General features: G+C 46.2%; 2 protein-coding genes and 1 long non-coding RNA gene across 20 annotated transcripts in view; 2 read left to right on the top strand and 1 right to left on the bottom strand.

Moving 5' to 3' along the window:
- Positions 1-11,170, top strand: part of EHBP1 (EH domain binding protein 1) — a 378,662-nt gene extending 367,492 nt beyond the window's left edge. For all 12 annotated transcript variants that reach the window (XM_058683956.1, XM_058683952.1, XM_058683950.1 and 9 more), the window contains 4 exons: positions 2,108-2,207; positions 3,334-3,407; positions 9,713-9,827; positions 10,055-11,170. In XM_058683956.1, coding sequence (XP_058539939.1) covers positions 2,108-2,207; positions 3,334-3,407; positions 9,713-9,827; positions 10,055-10,145 — 380 coding nt within the window. In that variant the 3' untranslated portion in view covers positions 10,146-11,170. The remainder of the gene's footprint in view (positions 1-2,107; positions 2,208-3,333; positions 3,408-9,712; positions 9,828-10,054) is intronic.
- LOC131485035 (uncharacterized) lies at positions 9,087-15,318 on the bottom strand. Its single transcript, XR_009248591.1, has 3 exons — positions 14,915-15,318; positions 11,166-11,323; positions 9,087-10,088 (listed from the first exon to the last, which is right to left on the bottom strand). It is a non-coding gene; the product is annotated as an uncharacterized LOC131485035 (long non-coding RNA).
- On the top strand, positions 14,199-22,548 carry OTX1 (orthodenticle homeobox 1). 7 transcript variants are annotated; one of them, XM_058683966.1, is made up of 7 exons: positions 14,199-14,838; positions 15,435-15,586; positions 15,948-16,018; positions 16,757-16,969; positions 17,618-17,824; positions 18,831-18,982; positions 20,247-22,548. In XM_058683966.1, the coding sequence occupies exons 5-7, from the start codon at positions 17,728-17,730 to the stop codon at positions 21,063-21,065; spliced, it is 1,068 nt and encodes a 355-aa protein (XP_058539949.1). In that variant the 5' UTR covers positions 14,199-14,838; positions 15,435-15,586; positions 15,948-16,018; positions 16,757-16,969; positions 17,618-17,727; the 3' UTR covers positions 21,066-22,548. The 7 variants fall into 7 exon arrangements, with proteins under 7 accessions (XP_058539949.1, XP_058539947.1, XP_058539950.1 ...); XM_058683964.1 differs by having other exon boundaries at positions 16,671-16,969; XM_058683967.1 differs by lacking the exon at positions 15,435-15,586.
- The last annotated feature ends 254 nt before the right edge of the window (positions 22,549-22,802 follow it).

Here is a 22,802-nt window from a genome sequence, read left to right as displayed (position 1 = left end):
GCCTGAATTATAGGTTAAGTTAAACTCAAAACAAAGTTTTAATATGTCTATATTTTTAGAAGGCACTTATGTTATGAACATACGCATTAAGTCTTTAATCAGCAAATAAAATATTATAAAAACTGCACCTATTAATATTGCACACATGTGTCATTTCACTGATCAAAAAGGCCTTCACCAGGGTACAATTGGCCTTTTTCCAAATTGCAAGCTTTTTCTCAGCTTTTTCTTTCTACTCTTTCTTCTTTTGTTGCTACCCAGGGATTTTGTGCGTATCGCAGCCTGTATCACAGCCTGTATCACATGACCAGTGTCAAGACATCACATGGTCCAAAGTGAATACAAAACCAGCTACCCTAAAAGAGAGATTAAAAATACTGTAAAACAATAAAGACTTTTGTTCATACTCCAAAAAAAATCTATCCTACGTCTGCTTCATATCATAAAGTTTTAACAGCATTTAATGAAGGCACGTATCCTCACTATTCTCCCTAATCATGAACAACAGATATCTATCTATTTTATAGGAATGCTCTGAAGTAAATGTTTGATCTTTTCCACACAGATCAGCTCTTTATATTCTGTTTCCATTCTAAAAATTTCTTCAGATTTCTGTTAATGCAGAAATAGTTAAATTATGGTACGTCCATAATTTATGCAAATATTAAAAACAATGAGGTAGGTCTTTGAACAGCATACCAAAAGCAAATCACAGGGCAATATATAATATGATCTTACTTATGCTAAAGACAAGAAACCTGTATGTGTCTATAAATAAGGCATAATGCTTGTATTTGATACATATAGTAATCTGTGTGGTCTGAAAGGAGAGAGGCTAAACTGTAGAAGTACTTACTTCTGGAAAAAGGATATGGAGAAGGGAATGGGGAGGGAGGGGTTGGTGAAAAGAGGACATGGCTTTTCACTTAGGTATCTATTGTCTGAATTTTTTAAATGGGCTGGTAGTATGTTTGAAAGTTAAAAGAAAATATCTTGCTTAAAAAGAAAATAAAACTAAGATATTTTTTATTAGATATTTAAGTTAGCCATATGAATCCATACAAAAGTGGAATTGAAGTATTAAATACTGGGCTAGCAAAACAATAAACCAGTCATAGGTGAAATTCAGAAAAAAGAAAGTCAAAAAATTATAAATTTGACAGGTACAATTTGAATGGAGAAGTGGGAAGAAGGTGGGGATTAATATTTTTCTTGAATGTGATTGTGGCCTACTTCTACATGAACAATACCAAATATATACTATATATTATAACCCTTGATATATACTGGCCTTCGGTGGGGAGTGGTTTAGATGATGAAGAATGAATTTTAAATGTGCAATCAGTAAATCTAAATTTTAGATCTTTTCTCTGCTGAAATGTTTTATGATTTACTGATTATTATTATGTTCATTATTATGTGTCTTTTTACAGGTAGCTAAAAGTATTTTTTGTAGCCTGGTCACTTATACTATATTTTAAATAATTTGCATGTGTTTACCCTATTAGGAATGATGAGTTCCAGAAAGATCCATGAATATATATCTTTAGTGTAATTTGGGGGAGGAAAATAAGAAAAAAAAAACAAGTTGTCACAAGTGGAAGCTTTCACAAAAATCTTTAATGATTTTTTAATGTTTGGTGGTTTTTTTTGTTTTTGTTTTTTGTTGTTGTTGTTGTTTATCATGACCATATGTCTGTCAGCGGCATGAGTTCCTCACTAAAATATAATAACAAGTCAGCCTCTGGGGAGGATTTAAAAGTTGGAACACTTTTTTCTTTCTTTTTTTCTCTCTTTCTTTCTTTCTTTCTTTCTTTCTTTCTTTCTTTTTTTTTTTTTACTGTACTAAATGTTAGTATGATCTACAGATATGTTCAGGGGGACTGAAATATACATGCTGAATAATACCAGCTTTAAGATTGGCTTATGAACTTTTAGATGTTGATTTAATTTTTCAGGCCCTGGACTTTATTATGTTATTGTAAACAGTCTAATTTGTACTATTGGGGTAGCTAAAATGTTTCATGTAAAAAAAAAAACACTTGTGCTAAACTACTACTTGGCTTGTAAACTGTCATATAATAAGAAATAATTTGCTGAATTACAGGAAGGAACACAGAAGAAGAAGAAGCTATGATGCAGGAATGGTTTATGTTGGTGAATAAGAAAAATGCCTTAATAAGGAGAATGAACCAGCTTTCTCTCCTGTAAGTACTCATGCTTATGCTTGTTTTTCCCACAACAAATGAATCTTAGGCTTTTTGTCATTGCCTTCTTTGGGGTTTCAATTTAATTAGGCTTAATATTTTTCTTTCCTTGGAGATTATAGTATAGTTTATATAAAAATAAAAATTAAAAATTGTATATAATAATTTCTCATCTGAACAGTGAGTTTTTTAAAATAGTGATATATACTGAAAAAAATGTTTATCATATAGAAAGCCAGGGAATATAAAAAATTTATGTATTTAAGAAATAAAACCCTTGTGCACAAAAAGATTTGGATTATATATATTAAGGGTTAGAGGGGAAAAGAAATAAAATTAAGCTTTATTTAACATCACATTTTAAGTTAAAAATGGAAATAATTCTTAATATGGACAAAAGTACATTTGTATTTCACAGATGATGTTACCCTAAATTTGGATGATTCCTCAAATCATAAAAAGATCACTTTTGTGTACAGTAAAATGGAGACTAGACCAAATGTAAGCACTTCTTGGTCTTTAGCATTTAGTTCACTATAGGACTTAATGCGTGTTTCTTTCTCTTCACTAGCAATATTCTTATATTATGCCACCTAGTGTGGGAAGGAGCAGGCTTACATGTTCTATTTTAGCAAGAACCTCTATTTTTGTCATTTCTGCCACTCCTGAACTTGATTAAAAGAGTTATGAAGAGGCACAAAACTCAACCATTCCTGGATTTTTAATTGTCTCTGTATTAAATTTTCACTGGTAGTACTTACATGTTTCTTATATTCTTTTCACATGGTGGTCTACACAAAAGAGTGTTTATTGTGAACTATGATAAATATTTTACAAAATAGCCTTATACCTAGCACTTAATACAAGAAGAGTTGAAGAATGAGACTGCTTATCTGAAGATTAAACTATACCTCTGTGCAATTCAAAATTGAAGGAGAAAAATGATAGCACTAGTAAATATTCAACCTAAGGAAGGTTTTAGGTTTGTGTATCATTTGTTTGGAGTAGCTTAAAGTTAAAGAGAAAAGTCAGTTATGAGTCCTAAAATCAATGTAACCTAAAGGTTCTTTTAAGTGTTTAATGATTTAGTAATTAGCATATTGATGAACTTTTGCAACTTGCCTAGGGAAAAAGAGCATGATTTAGAACGACGGTATGAGCTGCTGAATCGGGAATTGCGGGCAATGCTAGCCATTGAAGGTAAGAAATGCTGTGGTGGTGTGAGGTATGTGAAGTGTCAACTGTCAAAGAGATTTAAAGAGTGTAATACACTTCTGGTCTCACTAGGTGTGGCCTGACTAGGAACCAACAGGAATTACAGATAATGCCTTAGAGTCAGAAAGCAACAGTCACGTAAAACCTAAGAACCATAATTCAGGTAGATATTCATTATGTATGCTAGTAAACACAAAATTGTCTTAACTCTTGTCAGTAAGCTGAAATGTCCATTAAGTGGAAAATATAAGGAGTGAAATGATTTAATTGCCTTTTACTATGTGAAATTTAAGGTTGTTTTTACAAGGGAGGTTGGGGAAAGATTTATCATTTTGATTTTTCACATCAGACTCTAAATTTTACCTTAATATTTAATTGATGTCAACACTGAAATATGTCTGCAATCTACTATAGTTCTTAAGATCCCAACTCCTATTAAATGAATATTCAGGCAAAGATTGACATAAGAGATAAATGAAACACTTTCATTCTTTTCATAAAGCTTTTAAATGAATTATATAGTAATCCATGGTTCATAACATCAGTAAACATCAGCTAGCTTAACTGTGGCATTTACTATATGTGATTTAAAAAAAAAAATTCTTATGTGTTTAAGAATGCTGTTCTCCTTACACCTTTTAGTTGAAAATGTCTTATAGTTCAAAGATGTCTACTTAAAAACTAATCCTTTTGGGCTCTGTAAAATGGACCTTTTGTCTAATCAATGCAAATTGATTTTCCTATTCTATATTGACCTCTTAACCCATTGACTGTCCATAGTAATTTCCTTCTTTACCTGATAAGGTACCTGATCTATAATAAGCCAATTCTAATTAGTTTAGAAACAAGAAATTTAAGTTTTAAGGGAAAGCCAAATGAAACCATATATATTTTTAAATATGTCAATTAATATTGTGATTAAATAAACTATATGTTATTTATCTAAATGTAATCTTATCCATGTATAAAGGTTTTATTTTTAATTACTTTTGTATCTGTAATCTCATTTGATAAATATGACTGACAACATTTGTATATCCTCATTTAGAAATATGATTTACCTTATTTAAAAGCCTTCAGATAACTAGTTTCCTTCAAATGGCTATCCAAATGTATCAAATTATAAATTAATAATGACTATAGAATTTGTCAAAATTATTTAAGAAGTTCTGTGAAACTTGCCACTGAAATAAAACGCACAGGTATGCTAAATGGTATTTTTCCTCTTGATAAAATTTTTGTAGTCATGGTGTAGCCTTTAAAAGAGATTGGAAAGCTAAATAGTTGAAAAGTGGGTATAGCAGATACTATTTATATGGCATATATATGTATGTGTAATATAAAATGTATGTATATATAGTATGTATAATGTATGACTCATTATACAGTTTATTCTTTATAGATTCATTATACATTACACTGAATACAGAGTATTAAAAACACTCTCTCATGTATAGTAAGTTAAATTATCCCAAAAATACAGCTTGATACAATACAGTTGACTTTTAAGGCAGATAATGCTTCTGTCCCCAAACCAGTATTATTACCAAATACCATCTTAAAAGGAGAGCCATGATACATTTAAAAGATCTCATTTTTATGGGCAGTCCTGTCCCTATATACCAAACCTGCAGTCTTGAATAACTTAACATTTTATCTGCCTTTTCTTCTACATATCAGTATAAAGTCATTTTTAAAGAGGGGGGGAAAAAGTGTTTTTCTTCTTCAAACACCTTTAATACAATTGGTAGTTTTGTGAGGTTTTGTTTTATTGTTTAATTAAGGTCACTGTTCCATATGTGATTGTGCCAGTTTCTGTTGCTGGTTGAGGGAAAAAAGAGACTTGAGGAAAAAAGCAGCCTGTTGATGACAAATAAAGACACTTTGTTAGTAAGAGGCCTGTCCCACTAGCCTGGGCAGTGCATGGGCTGGGCTGTCCTAGACAGGTACTGACTGCGTGATGATCAGTTCTGTGAATACAGTGTCCTCTGAGCCAGCCTTTAGAATGTACGCACATACAGTTCAGTAGCCTTTTGGAGTGTTAAAACCCACAGAAAAACACATGAATAGGCAACACTAGTTGGTTTTGTTTTGCCTTCCTTTGTTTCAAGGTTCATTCCTCTTTTCTTTCCTGTATCTTCTATTTAGTAGCCATAAGATGGATTTCATAATAAGTAAACTAAAATATTTTCAAATAAATCTGCTGCTAAAACCATTTACCAGGAGAAAAGCACAGAATGTTAATAGCCATATAGCACATTGAAAGAAATATTAACAGCTTGGTTGAGAGGGAAAAAAATTCAATATATCCATTCTTCTGAAAATCCATAATCACTTTGGCCTGTTTTTTGCCTTTTTTTTCCTTGAGGTGTTTTTCATAGCAGGAGTTTCACTCTACTGAGCTAAGTTGTAGGATCCCTTAAGCTAACAAACATCTTTTAGATACTTTTCCTATAGTTTTTTTGTTCCAGATTATTTAATGCCCCCTCAGGAAAGATAAATTCATTTCTGCACACATTGGGGTGGGCTTTTAGAAAGTGGTGTGTTCATTTTCTGCACAAGAAATGGATCTTCTCTAGGATTTTGTACATCTTGATTTATTCTTGGCTTAGAGTTTGAAGTGGGTGCTCTTCTAAAGGGATTTATGCATAGGTTCACTATTTTTGTAGTTATGGTTTATATGATAAGCTTTTTATATTTAAAATCAATATGTAATCCTGTGGAGGAGCTTATCCCCTAAAACCCCATTTGTAAATCTATTTTAGCTTTGTTACACAGCACAGCCACAGTCTTCCATAGATTGATTAGGTACAGCAGTAGAATCCTATCAAATGGCCTGCTCTGATGATGATGCAAACTCTTTCAGGATTGCTAGTTGACTGGAACTAAAGATAAGACTTGACTGCAATCCCCCAATGTGCTCTTTACAAAACTAGTGTTAATTTTCATCAAAGTGCCAGGCTTATTTATAGTGGCAAGGTTGAAGGTTTACTACAAGAACTTTAGGTCCTTTCTATCGAAGTATTTATAGGTATTTCTTTTGCCTTTTTTCCAAGGTAATTATCAACTTCAGCAAATAAACTCAATCGGGGAATGAATAATTGGCCCTATATATAAAAAACAGATTTTTAAATTAACAAAACAGCTCAGTGCAGATGGACATAAACAGAATCTCTTTATTTCAACACTTTGGCTCAAATGCAGCATCAAAACTTAATCCTATTTGTTGCAAGAGGATATGGCTTTTGTAGCAAAAGTACACTGGAATCTTTAAATTAATCAGAAGCTACATTGTAGTCTGTTCAAGTCAAAGTCAGTGTATCTAGCTAGCTGTGACTGGTGTTATAGGTGAGTAATCCTTTCTTAAAATGCATAACAGGTAACACATAGACTTACATGCAGGTTTTTAAAACATGACATTACATCTAGGTGAAGCTATTAAAAGGGAATTTAAAAAATTTTTAAATTTAGGCATGAACATACAAATGTAAATCTTGATCAGTTTTAAAGATATTATTAAATTTTTCTTTAAATCATCAAAATAGTTTACTTAACTTCCCAAGTCAGCATTCAAATATGTGTGTGTGTGTGTGTGTATAAATATACTCCCATGAGAAAGCAAATGCCAAGTAAAAGTAGTCTTGCTAGTATAAAATCTACTCACTGCACATAGCTATTTCCTCTACAGTTGACTAATATTTTGTAGATAGATACTAATGTAGCAATGACAAATTTAATTTGAGAAATCCTTAAATTTATGCTGCAACATTTTAAATTCTAATGTCAGTTAAATTTGTGAAATGGTGAAAATAACCTAAATATTCATAACTAAAAAATGTTTTTGTTATTGTTACAGAAATGTCATTATTGAACTAGGAAAAAGTTAAGATTTTTAAAAATTATTCAATACTTAAGTGGTTAAAAAAGAAAATTTTGTCTCATCCATAGTGTTAAAGCCTTATTTATCTTGATATTTCTAATTATTAATTAAAGCTTTAAAAGTGACTGGTCAAGTACAGAGAAGGAACAATTTAATTAAGAAAATTATAGGTCTGTTAAAATTTATTTTTTCTTGGTTTTAAAAATTTCTATAATTTTCAATTTAATTATATTTTTTAAGTGTATGGTAGAGGAAATTTATTTCCCAGTTGTAAAGCTCTTATCAAAATGTTTTGGAAGAATTATAAAGCTTATAATATGAATGATTTCTTGAGGTTGAAAGTAGAAAAATTAATATTCATCAAAACTGGTAATCTTAATAATTATAAAATTTAGTTACAAATCTTCTACAAATTTAGCAGATTTTTCTCTGAGTTGATATTTCTAGAACTACAGTTACCTGAAATTAGACTAGATGACCTTAAAGATCTTTCCAACTGGAGTGTCTATTAATTTTTCTGCTGTGTAGAGTAAGACTGATTAAGAACAGGAGTCAGATTAGAAAATTGTCTAGCATTCCTGACCACAGTTGCATTTAAATCCAAAGAATAAATTGTGGTAGATATGGCTTTTCTTCAGTGTTGCTGTTTTGTTATTATTTTTGTTAATTCTCATATTCAGAAAAAACTTTTCCATAGTAATAGTTTTACTCCTTCCCATGCTATAGAATATTTTACTTCTCTTTTTACAAGAACGCGTAATGTGACCAGTTATTTAATGTCCTTATTTGTGTAATTTTTGTATCAAATGTGGATAATTAATACATGGCATGTTTCATATGTATATATGTATGTATGTATTTGAGCTTATAAAGAAAGGAATAGTGATAGAATTGAATAAGCCATTCTAGCTTTTTGCTGCTATTCTAACCTTTATTGCATGATGATGCATCTAATTTTTAATTTGTAAATACAAGATAGAATTCCCTCTAGCACCATTTGCTTTCATAAAGCTGCTGAGCAGTTTGCTGTCTTGAATAAATTTTGCTTTGGAGGGGGTCGGGGGGATTTGAACCAGCACATTCTTGTGTGGTTTGTGAAGATTCACATGGTAACCAGCGGTGTGCATTGTTAGGTTTATCTGAATAAGCACCAGCCATGTGAGTTTTAACATGATTGCCCAGGGCAATGGAGAGAGAAGAGAGAAACCCGAAAGGATTGCACTCCTCTCTGTTTTTTTGGAAAGTGCATTTGCTGGGGGAGGAGGCTGCATGAGTCAGTGCAGTGGCCAGGGTTGGTTTTTTTTTTTTTTTTTTTTTTTTTTTTTAAAGCTGGTGTCCTGTTTCCCTCTAGGTCCTCATTTGTTCTGCTATCTGCCTCATCATCTACTTCTTCTTTTCATTGTTTACCTTCCTAATGAGGGAGGCGGGGTAGACTGGGGGTTGATTGACAGCTACAAGCCCTTACAGTCTGGCCAGAGAGCAGTTGGCTTTGGTTTTAAAAGTGCTTTAAATGTTCGATTTGGTCCTGTTTTTATTAAACGAAACTGCTGCTCATCTTAAGGAAATTACCAGACCAGCGAAGATTAAGAAATATATTATGGGGTCCTAAAACCTTCAAAAACCCTGCCACTACCCATGGAAAGCGCACTGCCCATCGGATTTTCCAACCTTTAACGTGGGGTTTCAAAAAGAAGTATGTAATTTTTCCTCTGCAAAAGTGCTTTGATTTTAAACCACCCAGCAAACCTCTCCAAAAGAAAACTGGCTGTGATGCGATCGAGAGCTGCAGTGTAATATTGCAGAGCAAATTTATTTTTTACTTCAAAGAAAAATGCTAATTAGCCGATTCACTACTTTTAAAGTTATTGTGAAGCATATGGCGCCCAGTGTGAGATACATCCAACTGCTAAAATAGAGCGAAGAGGAAATTAGCAAAGAATGGGCTGTATGGGGTGAGCATGGGGGTGGGGGAAGAAGGATAGGTTCTCAAGCAGATTCTCCAGCCTTTTCAGAGTGATTTTTATCGCCCATCTCTGCTTCCCGCCCCCTCATTTATCCACTCCCCCCCCCACACACACACCAACCCTCGGGCTGATCTCTTCTGGGCCTCCGGCTCTCCCTACCCCCTCTTTGGCAAAATCAGGTGCGCACCTCCGGCTGACAACCGGCTCACACCTGGCCTCTTTTGCAGGTTCCAGCCCAGCCGTAGCCATCTCCATCTGTGAGAAATATTTAGGAATTGGGGTTTTAGGGTGAAATCCTCTTCAGGACGGCCATTACCCCATAAAACACTAGTTAGTGGTTCTGTAACATGGTTTGCGGAGAGATACAGGGCAACTGGAAAAGGCGGGAAGGGAGGCGGGTTTGCCAAGGTCTTGCGGGTGGGTAACGAGCCTCCCGTCCTCTGCAGACTGGCAGAAAACCGAGGCCCAGAAGCGACGCGAGCAGCTCCTGCTGGATGAGCTGGTGGCCTTGGTGAACAAGCGCGACGCGCTCGTCAGGGACCTGGACGCGCAGGAGAAGCAGTGAGTGGGCAGTGGGGTCGGGGGTCGAGTCTCTGCCGCCAGCCGAGGGGCCGAGAAGTTTGTGGAAAGTTCAGTCCAGAGGTCTGGAGTGGGCCGGGGGCAGCGCCCCCCTCCCCGTGCTGGCCCCAGGATTCTTATTCCCGCTGGGGCTCAGATTGCGGGGTGAGAGGGGAGTGCAGCTCTGCCTCCACGTAGAAAAATAAATGTATTTCCTGTTTGACTTCCAGGGCTGAAGAAGAAGATGAACATTTGGAGCGAACTCTGGAGCAAAACAAAGGCAAGATGGCCAAGAAAGAAGAGAAATGTGTTCTTCAATAGCAGCCGGACCAGAATCTCCCAATATTTTAATCCTGGGTCCCCCGACCAGAAAATGTCAGATTCGTTGTTGATTTAAAACTTTTAACATTTTTTGGGGGCTGGATTGTACTTCTTTACCACCACCCCCACCCCTTTTCCTCCCTCTTTGCCAGATAATATACAAAACTCCAAAATAGCTTTGTTTAAGGATTTGTGTGTGTGTGTGAGTTAATCATTTTCTTGAAATCATGTGAAATAAATTTGCACAGACCTTGTGAGTGATTGGTATTGAGAGTGTTCAAGAGGCTGTTCAAAGAAAAAAGAAAAAAAACCTTTCTCTTATTATTTTCCCCTCAGTTTTTGATGGGAGGAAAATTTGGAACATTTTTGTTGTTGTTGTTGTTGTTGTTGTTGTTGTTGTTGTTGTTGTGTTAATAGCATAAATGGTGGGGAGGGGGGTGGAAGTGGGGGTAAGAAAAATGTCATGAATGATTTTTTTTCCAGTCCTGCCATATGTAACACTTGACTCTGTTACCTAAATTTTATAGTTAGATCATATTCAATCTACTTATTAAACTGTGTTCTATTTACCAGTGGGATTTTCTGCAGTTGTTTTGCATTTCACTGTAAGGATAATAGAGTTCCTGTCCTCTGCTTTCCTTAGAGGATGGCCCTTTAATGTAGCCTGAGACAAGTCCTGTGATTTGAAGGTGAGCTGTGAGGATGGGGCTAATTGACATGCATCAGTTTACAAAGACGGTCTTATCATCTGAGAATGCGCCATCTTTTTGCTCTGGATAATTATTTATTACATCTAGCTTGGTTCCTACATTTTGTTGGGTCTCAACATTGGCTCAAGAATGCTGTTAATATTTATTCTGTATTGATAAAAGTCTGTCTTGCCACTATGAGTAAGTCCCCCAATTAATATTTTCTTCTCTAGCATAGCACTGTCATTTTTTGTGTGAAAATGGTTATCTGTTTATTTATTACAATACTGAGTCATATATAAATTTTCAATAAAAGCAGAAACTTTCTTACCTTAACCACTGCTGATACTTCCTTGCAATGAAAACTTGACACTGGTTTGAGAAGTTCTTGTATCCATAGGACTTCATGTGGGAGAAAATGGTCCTCTTGAATGCAGAGCAGGTACTAGGCTGTATTTGGAGCTAAGTTTATACGATCCCAAAGGGGCCCTGCTGACACACAAATGCGAACTGAAATACAATTAGTCATATTTTTCTTAAGCAGTGTAAACTATTCTCTTTTGTCAAGAAGGGTCATCTCTGTTAAAGATTTAAGGAAATTTGTGATTCCACGGCACTGAAAAAATGCTAATAATATCTTGACGAATTTTCCACGTTATTTTCAATTGTTAATAATGTTGCACTCATTAGGAAAAATTATGACTTCTGATGACCTGCAAATCTGTAGGTGCTGAAGTGAAAGAAAGAAAGGTTATTGTCGGCAGGGAGGATACATGCGTGCAGGTGTGTGTATGAGATGAGGGAAAGGGAACTTTTAACAAGAAGTTCTAGGCTACAGAAAAAAATTGGCGATTTTATGGTAGTTTCCATCACTCCTCTAAGAGGTGTCCGAAACAAAGCAGGCTCGTTCAACAAGTCTAGAGACAGAGAAAACAGTCCTCTAGCATTTATACTTTAGCCTAGACCACACATACATATATGTAAATATACACACAAATCTTCACACACACACACACACACACACACACACACAAATCGCGTTCGAAAAGTAGACAGCCACCTTCAACTGGCCAGTCTTTCAAAATGATAAAACTTCCTACGGTAGAATTTCTTCCTAACAAGGATTGAAGTTACTGGAAAGTTATCAGAACTAAATGAAATTGAGTTTTTGTCCTCTTTATTCAAGTAAGAGAGCGGAGCTAGCTGCCGCTCTCTGGGGGAAGCTCTCAGAACCCTACTCTAACCCCTGGGAAGCAGGCAGATGAAATCGCCAGCCCCAAGCAGCCTGGGGCTTGGGCGGCCAGCATCACCGTCCCATTTACGCTAGATTCGGGGAAGCTTCCCTCCCGAGGAGACTCGCGGAGAGGCGGCTCCCCCACGCCGCTTCCGACCTGTCAAGCGACAAACCTTCCCCAGCCCCACATTTGCTGTCCCTCCTGCCCCAGTCCCGAGCCTCGCGGGGTTTCCATTTGGGCTGCTGTGTGGCGCCCGCACGCCCCGCAGCGGCGGCGGAGCGCGGACCCCTGGGACTAGTGGGGTCAGGCCCGGGGCGAAGGCGCCGCGTCCCGATTTCGTCGCGTTGTGCCCAGAGGTTGCCCGCCGAGCGCAGGCGCAAGCCCAGCGTGCCGAGAGGCCCGGAACCAGAAAGCCCGCGCTGCGGGAAAAGAAGCTATGGGCCCGGGGGTCGCTGGGGAGGAGGAGCATTGGCAGCAGGCTGGCTGGGGCACAGCCCGCAGGCCGATGCAGAACTTCCGCCCCTGGCCGGGATCCCACGACCCCGGAGCCAAAACCCCTCCCACTGTCCCAAGTGTCCCCCAGAGTCTGGCCCGGCCTCGAGGTCACCTGGGTGCTGGATCCGGGTCCCAGGGCCCAACTCCCACTCCCCCTCCACGGCCCGGGGGCCTCGAGCTGGGTGGACGTGCTCTGCCTCCGGGATGCCCCCCTCTTCCCCTCCCCGCCCTGCGGCCATTGCTGGAACGGTCGCGGCTTCTGGCCCAGCGTCTCCCACCTGGACATTTGCCTAGCGACGGCCGCCTCAGTCCTCCACGCCGCGTACCAGAAACTTTCATCTCAGTCTGTCTCCCTCTCAGCACTCCTCCCTCTCCCTCTCTTTCTTTTCTTAATCCCGGGGTTTTATGGGTTGAGCATTAAGAAAATTCGCCTGCAATTTGGGATTAGATAAATACTCTCATTAGGGGGGTGGGGGGACTGTGCTACTTGATACCTCCCAACTTCCCCGAGACCGTGGCAGCATCTGGAAGCGAGAGCGCTGGACTCCCGCGTGGCGGGCCCTGGGGACTGCCTGAGCACATTCCAGCGCGCACAGCAGCCCCACCTCTCCGCGCCGGACCTCGGCCCCGCGCTGCAGCTGCAGGCGAAACAGGGCGCGGAGGAGGCAGGAGTGCGAGAGGTTGCGGGTCTGGGACACGGACATGCACCCCGGCACCGGACGGCTATACCCAGGCACAGAGCGCGCAGGCCTGGGCTAGGGCAGCGCCGGGCTGAGGACGCAGACGCTTTCGCCGCGCACTCCAGGACTCCCGCATAGCCTTCCCTCACAAACTAGTGCCCTCGTGCCCGCGCCTTTCCCCAGAACTAAAGGCGCGGGTGTATTTCATTTCTTTCTTTAAGCCTTTGCACCATCGCAGGGGCTCTGAGCCGCGGGCCTCGCGGGCTACTACCTGCGGGGGCCTGCGAGAGCCTAAGTTGTGTCCCCGCCCGGGTCAGCGCTGCGCTCTGAGCAGTTTCTTTCCCGTTAAAGCTTTTTCTTTCTCATGTTTTTTTCCTTTTCTCTCGTTCTTTTATTGTTCTCTCTCTCTCTCTCTCTCTCTCTCTCCTTCTTTCCCTTTTGTGAATGGGCTGCGGTGTCTTTGTTCTGGAGAGAAGCGCCCGTGTCGCTGACTTTTGTGAACCAGAGAAGGATCTTGTAAAACCTCCTTTTCTCCTTCATACTCCTCCACTCCCACCCCTCCTCCTTTGCCCCTTTGATTAGATGTTCCCTCGTCGTCCAAAAAAAAAAAAAAATGTAATTTCGTTGGTCTGGCGGCCACTTTCTTTGAACATTAGCTCGCTTTCAGCTCCAACTTCAATTAGAAGGAGTTGATTTTGAGAGATCAACAAAAGAACCGACCAAAGCCTTATTAAAGGTCCTAAGAAGATCTCCCGGGTCCTTTGAGAAGCAGTTAAGGAAACAGTGTGCCCTCCATCATATTCTGTTACCGTATTTTATTCGGACTCCAAAGGAAAGTGTCGCTTGGGGGAGGGGGAAGCACTTTGATGAGCGGCGGCCGCGGCCCCTTTTCACTCAGCGGGCTCCCCCTTCCTTCTCCTCCTCCTCCTCCTCCTTCTCCTCCTCCTCCTCCTCCTCACCCAGAGCCCAGTCCGCTCTCGGTGCCCGACCTCGCGGCCCTGGCAGCGCTGGCGCTCCCCACCGCGACGCGCCTGGCGGCTCCTTGACTCGCCCTTACACTTACTCCTGTTCAAACTTTTCACTCCGCCTGTTGGGATGGAGGGGAGGGGGGATTAGGAAAAGGAGTAGGAATTCCTCGAAAGGGAGTAAAGTGGCGCCTAATATTCAGAAGGAGGTGCCACTTACACGAATTGCCTTGCTCAGGGTTGGGGCGAAAACATATTTTGGGCGCTTTGAAAAGTCCACACAGGCACACGGGTTTGAGAAGTTTGTTCGGCCGGGAAACGGGCTTCGCCAGTACGAACAATCCGGGGAAACCCCAGAAGGTTCCTTCAGCGGTATGTGAGAAAGAAATTGAGGGCAGGGGTCTGTGGCCACGTTTTCCACCAGACTGTCCCTGGTAGAAGGAGATCAGGAAGAAGACAGAGAATGAGTATGAAAGAGAAAGTTTCCTTCCTATCAGAATCTTTCGATTCAGAAGCAGTGTGTGTGTAAGGGGTAGCAGACGCTGGCTTCCAACATTTCAGAAGAAGCGTCTAAGATTTGCAAACACCCTTCGTGGGGACTGTGAACCCCAGGAGACACCGAGGAGTAGGTAAGTGGCGGAGCCTCCCCTGCGGGTGCCGTTGCGGGCGCGGGAATCCCGAGGCGCTGAGGCGGGATCTGCGCACCTAGAGCTGCTCCTGCGCTCGGCAAAGTAGCCTGTGCCAGCACGAGCCGCCCGCGGCGTCGGTCTGCAGGTGGCGGCGCGGTGAAAGAAGACGCTGGGGCCCGCGGCGCCGCGAGAGGGGCCGGGGGCCCCCTCCACTCCAGCCCGCGGCTCCGGAATCCTCGAGCCCACAGCCGGGCCGCCGAGCCGGGTGGCGCGCGGGAGAGAGAGAGGGAACCGGTTCTCCAGCACCTCGCCTCCTCTCTGCCACTCCCTGCCGGGCGCCGAAAGGGCGAGGGAAGGGCGGGGACCCCGGGGCGGCCTCAGGACCGGCGTCCCTCTCTGTGGACGGGGCTCTGGCGCAGCGTTCGCTGTCTTCGCCTCGCTCTGCGCGGCGTTTGCCAGCCAAGCCCTGGAGTTAGCGCGCCACCGGGGCGGGGCGGGCGGGCGGTGAGGGCGGGGTGCAGGGGGCGGAGGAGGGCGGGGGCGCACGGAGGTAACCCCCGGCTCGTGCTGCCATTGCCCGGCTCCCTGTCACTCAGCCCGCGCGGGGCCGGGGATTGGCAGCATAGCCCCGTTACGCACTCACCTCGCGTTCACATACCCGGGGAGGGCAGTAGAAAGGTGATCAATCTTCATCAGGCTACATTTCCAATCACCTAAACAACCCGGCAAGACAAGCCACTCCGACAAGGTAAATCGCTCGATTTATTTAGTTTCCAAAGTGCCTCTGCAGGACTTCCCCAGCCCCCACCGCCTCCACGTTGTACCGGGAGTGCAACTGCAACCGCGAGCCACCTCCCAACTCTGCCCCTTTCACCCCCACCCTACCCCTTGCGGCCCCTCGGCGCGGTCCCGGGCGAGGTAGTGTCTCGGGAACGCGTAGGGCTTTGCCAACAAAGTGTCTGTGCAATAAAGTGAAACCTGGAGGGACACGCACAAAGCCACTGGAAAGAAAGAGAAGGAAGGAGGGAAGTTGGGAAAGAAAGAAATCCAGGGATCCTAGACCAGCCGCTCGGCCCGGCGAGTAATTCCTGTGCCGCTCTGTTTTGCAGGTTGGCTGCCCCGCGCGGGTCTGTGTGAGGGCGCGAGGTAGATGGTGAGCGGCCCCGGCAGCTGAGGGCAGGTAAGGAGAAAGCCGTGGGGCCGCCCTAGACTCCGGGAGCTCGTCGGTTGTTCTTACCTCCCCTTCCTCAAACGGGCCCCCGCTTCCTGGGTCCCCGGCAGGTGGGCGGGGCTGGGGAGCGGCCTCGCTCCCCTCTTGGTGTGCGGACGACCCGAGATCTCTGCGTTGGCCCCGCGCCCCCTCCCCCGCCTCCTCCGAAGTAACCAAGTGCTAAGTTTGAAGAAAGTCTTTGAAAACTCACGCTGCAGCCTAGCAGAGACGCCGCGTTTTGACGTCCCATTCTCTTTGGGCCCTGGAGCCCTGGCTGTTTCCCTCTCTTACCCTTCCCTGCAAACTGTGTTCCCCCAGCCCAGACCGTGGGTCCTGTTGGATAGGAGTGGGTGGCTTCTTTAGCTCTTACTGCTCTCCCTGAACTCCTAGCCCGGGGCCCAGGCCTGCTTTGGATTCCCGCGACGCGGGGTGAAGCGACAGGTACCCCGGGGGCCCCGGTCCCACTCCCCCAGCTCTATTTCCTACCCTCGGAGAATAGCGCCTCTGGTTGGAGGCAACCGGGGAAGCGAGGCTTCGACTTTCCAGTGCGGGTCAGCGCGAGATCTGCCGCCGAGGCCTACTTGTCTCAATCGGGTTATGGGGCCGCGGGTTCATCTAGTAGGATAGGCAGGGAGTACACGAGAACGCTGCACTGAGGCCTCCCAAATCCGTGAGACCTTTTGGGGAGCTCGGCGGGTCACCTTTCAGCCTCCGCCGGGACGACATTGTCCGCAGCCAGGACCGGGCAGAAAGAAGGACCCGCTCGCATTCGCGAAGAAGGGCCTGCGGCGGTGGCCAGGCGCCCCTGACCTCCCGCCGCGTCTTAGAGCCGCCACCTCTACAGTGGCCCCTTCTGCGTCTTCTGGCCGCCTCTGCGGGCCCTGGGCCTGTAACTGCGGTTAAGGTGTGGTGGGATTCCCGGTGAGCAATCTTTCAAAGTCTGGGCACAGAGAGGTTAACTAACTAGAGGGGTGGCTGTGGGCTCTGGGGCCGGGACCCAGTGGCAGAGACCTTTGAAGGAATGTATTCCTCTAAGTGGGTAATGCATCTCAGAGAGGCCCAGGCACTGCCAACTCCCCGAAGTGCCTCACCTTGGCTCTCTGGAGCCTCTACCTTTTGGTCCCGCTTTCAAAAAACGTTTGAAACAAAAGGAAACAACCCCTTATGCCCTGGGCAGCCTGTCTCACTGGCGCGTAGTAAACGTTTGCTTTTGCAATATTGAGGCCTGCTCCTACCAGACCAGAATTTTGCCTAGACTTGGGACCTTGTACACTCCGCCTTTCAGGCTCCGACCTTTCCAGCTTAGCCCTGCTTTTAACCTCTCCTCACTCTTAGTGACGTCCTAGGAGTGTCTTTTGCCCTTCCAAGTGCGAAAAGAGTAGATGATGATCCTGAAAAGCTTACTTTTTTCAAAGAAGCTGTGGTTTTTAGACTAAGGCCTTATAGAGCTGAGTTGACCGCCTCCCGAAGTTCCGTAGCCTCCCCATTCCGTGGCTCCTTGCCTCAGACAAGACAAGGAAGCCGAGATGGCTCCCAATCACTGTTTACATGTGTCTCCTGTCTCCATAGGCCGGGCCCCCAGGCGCCAAAGAGCTTGAAGGACTGCGCAGTGGGAGCCCCGCACTGCGCCAGGCCCCGGCCCCCTGGATCCGTCGGGGCGCCTCCACCCAGCTGTTAGCATGATGTCTTACCTCAAACAACCCCCATACGGCATGAACGGGCTGGGCCTGGCCGGGCCAGCCATGGACCTCCTGCATCCTTCCGTGGGCTACCCCGGTGAGCACCGGTACCCGCCCCCAGCCCCTGCAAATCTTGGGGATCCCCAGACTCTGAGTTTGAGCGCACATTTTTGTCGCTGAGCAGGCCCAGGGAGCCGGTTGGCTAGTATGCCTACAATGCACCACAGGCTGCAGGCTCACAGGGCAGTCACCGCTGGGTGAAGTGGGCCTGGGCAGTGAAGTAGTGTAATGTGTGCTTTCCCAGCCTGGCCACACGGACAACCTGTTTCCTGTTGTGGTCCCACCAGCAGCACAGGGAGCATTTACCTTGGGCAGTTTCCCATGGGCGGCCTTTTTTTTTTTTTTTGGGGTGTGTGTGTGTGTGTGTGTGTGCGTGTGTGTGTGTGTGTTACTATGTGTATCTATTCCTCCCCCCCGCCCCCCCCCCCCCCGCCAATATTGAGTGAGGATTCTGGACACTCTCTAGGCCCTAACAGGAAGAGCCAAGATTTTCTCATGAGAAATGACTGGCAGAGATGAGGAAGAGGGGTTCTTTCTCCCTAATTAAATAAATTGTCCTCTACATGGGTCGTTTGCACCAGCTTTTGCACTGCGGATGTGGAGAGCCTGAGCAGAATCCTGGCTTTTTGTTTGGTTTTGTTTCCTAGCTCCCACTCCTTCACCCCCATGTATTCTTTCGGAAAGTGTTTTCCGGGTGGTGTTTCTGAGCACCCCTTCACCATCCTCCAGCCAGGGGGTGTGTTGGGGGCAAGGGGGTGAAAACAGGGAGATTATATAATTTCTTTTCCGTTCCTAACCTCTGAGAAGTAGGGAAGGGGGCAACTCTAAAGTCTTGAAGACCCACTGCTTCTCAGTCGCACACATGTACTTTCTCCCACCTGTGGCCTCTCAGGCTCGCCTCCCGGGGGAGTTTTTCTTTCGCTTGGAGCTCTGCTCTCTTTTGCAACGGCCTCGCACAGGGCCTGCCTGGGGCCTATCTGCGTCCTCTAGCGTGGGTCCGCGTGGCCACCGCTGACCCGAGGCGCCCCCGCGTGTCCCCTCAGCCACCCCGCGGAAGCAGCGGCGGGAACGCACTACCTTTACACGCTCACAGCTGGACGTGCTCGAGGCGCTCTTCGCCAAGACTCGCTACCCTGACATCTTCATGCGCGAGGAGGTGGCGCTCAAGATCAACCTGCCGGAGTCCAGAGTTCAGGTGTGCGCGCCCAGGGCTCCTGGGTCAGGGTAGGGGCTCTGGGACTAGTTGGAGAGGGCCTGGGAAGGGTGGTCTGGTGTGGGGCGGGCTTACAGACTGGGCAATTCCTGTCAGACTCCCCCTAGCGCTCAGCCCGGGCCTGGAAGAGGGGCAAAGTCAAAGGCACTAGCTTAGAGCACTGGATTCGGCCCTTGGTCCCAGGGCGCCTTCGGTATTGAAAATCCTTTTTATGATTTTGGGAAGATAAGCAAGGTTTCCTAACGTAAAGTGCCCAGAGGGCCCGACACTTGCCCCTGCTTCTTCGGCCATTCCAGGATTTGGCAGTTTTCTTTGGGGTCTTGAATTGTGCCTTCGCACTTGCCTTGCATCCCGGGGATCCTGGAAATGGAAGAGTGGAGCTTGGCCAGAGCCTGGTGCCCTGTCGGAGTGCGCTCCCTGGGTGGCGCAGGTTTGATTAGATGTTTCCTTTGCCCAGAGAGGATGCCGAACACAAAACCCGGCTACCGGCTTTGCTGTTTCTGTTTTTGCGGTGAAAATACTGTTTGGATTATAACTCAGAACTCTCCTCAAGGGCCTTTTATCTTGCCTGCTTTCCCTCGAGGCTCGAGAAAGAACCAAGAATGTTGTGCCATGTACCAGGGCCCTCCAAGAGAAGTGAGAACTTTGTTCCATTTGGTTCCCCACTTGGAACCAAGAAGCCCAACGAAATTCTGCTCAGGCTTCCTTCCCTAGTCCCCCGAGTACTGCCTCTGTTCAGCCTCCCCGCCTTGCTCCTGCATCCGCTCAAATTCTCGCTTTGCCCATCGCTGGGCCTCCAGGGGACGACTGCCTCCCACCTCAGACTTGGTGACTGTCCTGCGCTCTCCTTCGTGCCTCTCCGCAGTTTCCTCAGCTCTATTCATAGAAGACAGGGCCTCCAAACATACATGAGGCTGTTGGGAAGCAGCCAACAGCAGAGTTTAGACATGGCTGAACTTCTGGCTGGACAGACGCGAATGTTCCGCCCTAGGGCAGAGTGGCGCTGGGGGTGGGGAGGTGCACGTCCCTACTTTGCCAGAGGAGGATCTTTGATCTGAAGGTTGGGGGAGGGCTGAGGAGCTGGGAACGCAGGGGCAGGGGCTGGCCCGATGGGAGATGAGGAGGGGTGGAGGCCGCCGTTGGAGAGGGATAAGAGATCCTAAGCCGGGCGGTGGGTACAGGGGCCGGGGAGTAGCAGGCTCTACTCGCCCCCCTGACACCCTCTCCCTGACTCGGCCCGCTGCAGGTCTGGTTCAAGAACCGCCGTGCCAAATGCCGCCAGCAGCAGCAGAGCGGGAGCGGGACCAAGAGCCGCCCAGCCAAGAAGAAGTCGTCCCCGGTGCGGGAGAGCTCGGGCTCGGAAAGCAGCGGCCAGTTCACGCCTCCCGCGGTGTCCAGCTCCGCCTCGTCCTCCAGCTCAGGATCCAGCGCCTCCGCCAACCCAGCGGCGGCAGCGGCGGCAGGCCTGGGCGGGAACCCGGCGGTGGCAGTCCCGTCGTCGTTGAGTACGCCGGCTGCCTCATCCATCTGGAGTCCGGCCTCCATCTCGCCGGGCTCAGCGCCCGCGTCGGTGTCAGTGCCCGAGCCCTTGGCCGCGCCTAGCAACGCGTCGTGCATGCAGCGCTCGGTTGCTGCAGGCGCCGCCTCGGCTGCAGCCTCTTATCCCATGTCCTACGGCCAGGGCGGCAGCTACGGGCAGGGCTACCCCGCGCCCTCGTCTTCCTACTTTGGCGGCGTGGACTGCAGCTCCTATCTAGCGCCCATGCACTCGCACCACCACCCGCACCAGCTCAGCCCTATGGCACCCTCCTCCATGGCCGGCCACCATCACCACCATCCGCACGCGCACCATCCGTTGAGCCAGTCCTCAGGCCATCATCACCACCATCATCACCACCACCACCAGGGCTACGGCGGCTCAGGGCTCGCCTTCAACTCTGGCGACTGCTTGGATTACAAGGAGCCTGGCGCCGCCGCTGCTTCCTCGGCTTGGAAACTCAACTTCAATTCGCCCGACTGTCTGGACTATAAGGACCAAGCCTCATGGCGGTTCCAGGTCTTGTGAGCCCAGGAGTGGGAGGAAGAGGAGATGAAACGCAACTACCTGCGCCCTCCGTGGTCCCCGTCCTGTTGCTGCTGCTGCACCGCCCGCCTTTGCCTCGGCTTCTGCAGACCTGAATTTTCATGCCCCTGAAAGATGCCCTTTGCCTGCACTGCCGCCCTCATCTTTCTGCCACTTTGTTTGGGGGATGTGCAGACCCGCCCACCCCTTGGAGGAGGGGACAGGTGCTTTGGCTTGGCCCACCAGTTCTATATGGGGAGAGCTGTGTGCTCTCTTCCTCATCCCCTAACGAACTCCTAAGTCACTCTCCTCTGGTGTTTCTGGGCAGTTATTATGCACTTGCAGCCTTCGGAGGCTCTTGCTCTGACTCTCTGTTTGAACCATACACTTTTATTTATTCTTTCTGGACACTGGAATCACTAACTGGCATGTGTCTGCCCACCGGAGTGCACCCACACTCTACCCCAAATCAAAAAACAACCACTAAGTGTTTCTCGCTTGCAGACTACCGCCCCTTCAGCAGCCCTCGGTCCCGCTCCCCGGCTGCAGGCCAGAGCTTTCCGGCGTTTTCTCCTCCCCAGCGGGATGCGCTGGGGCACGGCTGGAGGGAGGAGCGCGTCCCTAGCCTCTCGCGCACAGCCCCGCCCTGCGTAGAACTGGCTCAAGCTTCCGCCTCGGCGGGAATGCTGTACATACTCGGGTCCGTTCCAGGGACCATTTAAACTTTTTAGTTGCTGTTGGTTGAACTGAGCATATCTCGTCTTAGCGCCCAGGAAATAGAACTTTAAGATATATACAGCATATATATACATATATATACATACATATATATAAAACAAAAGCAAAAAATATTTTCCCTCTGTCCCCCTTCCTCTCTTCCTTAAACGATGGCGCTTTTATTTTTTCAGTTGTTGCAAAGCTGTCCTGCTCTCTCACACCTTCTCCCTCTGTGTATTTATTAAAGAGAACCTTTTGGTTCCAGGAAGCTGGGCGCGGAGGATAGAGAGGGTCCGAGAGTGTGAAGGAAACGACCAAGTCAGGGTACAGGGGAGGGGGCTAGGCTGGGCGGGGACGCAGGGCTGAGCCCTTCACCCGGTCGAAGCACAGAGTCGCAGTTCCGGTGTAGAGACCAATCACAAAACAAAACAAAACAAAAAACAAATAAAAATACGGCATTATGGAAAAACAAACAAGTCAACCCAGGCCCCAAACCCTAGTTCCAATTCCTCTGTCGGCTTCTCTCTTTTTAAACAACCCTGTTTCGTCTAGTGAGTTTTTAGTGCACCTTCACTCTCCGAAATCTGCGGAGAGCCCGCGCCTGTGTATCAATTTTGGCTTTGGCCTTTTCGTCCAGTAGGTGGGAAAGTAATTTGTAAATTTGATTTGTCCGATGTGAAGATCACAAATTACTTGTTGAAATGTAAGGCAGTCCCCCTCCTCCCCTTTTATCTACATTATTTCCCGAAAATAAATGCAAATTAATGAATGGCTTGTCAGTGTTGCTCTTCTGATTCCAGCCCCCAGGTCCTGGTCTCGGGGAGCCTGAAAGGAGGGAAAAAAGTCCCGTGTTAATACCCTCGCGTGTTAACGACCTGTGGGAAGCAGAAGGCCAAATGATAGGGAGGGAGGACGTGGCAAAAGGAGTCTCCAGAGATGTTCTCTTAGGGAGTGTTCTCCCCTCGCAGTCAGGTCGGCCCCTTCCCGCGGGCGTTTTGACCCCGCATCCCCTCTCGCCATCCT

Source organism: Neofelis nebulosa, chromosome 9 (assembly GCF_028018385.1).
Source record: "Neofelis nebulosa isolate mNeoNeb1 chromosome 9, mNeoNeb1.pri, whole genome shotgun sequence".
Taxonomy (NCBI): domain Eukaryota; kingdom Metazoa; phylum Chordata; class Mammalia; order Carnivora; family Felidae; genus Neofelis; species Neofelis nebulosa.
Note: the sequence above shows the minus strand (reverse complement) of the source record. Positions and strands in the feature narration are given on the sequence as shown.

Coding starts and splice junctions, on each gene's coding strand:
- OTX1 (XM_058683968.1), top strand. CDS start 17,728: ATGATGTCTTACCTCAAACAACCCCCATACGGCATGAACGGGCTGGGC. Junction 17,825..18,830: donor TCCTTCCGTGGGCTACCCCG/GTGAGCACCGGT, acceptor GTGTCCCCTCAG/CCACCCCGCGGAAGCAGCGG. Junction 18,983..20,246: donor TGCCGGAGTCCAGAGTTCAG/GTGTGCGCGCCC, acceptor GGCCCGCTGCAG/GTCTGGTTCAAGAACCGCCG.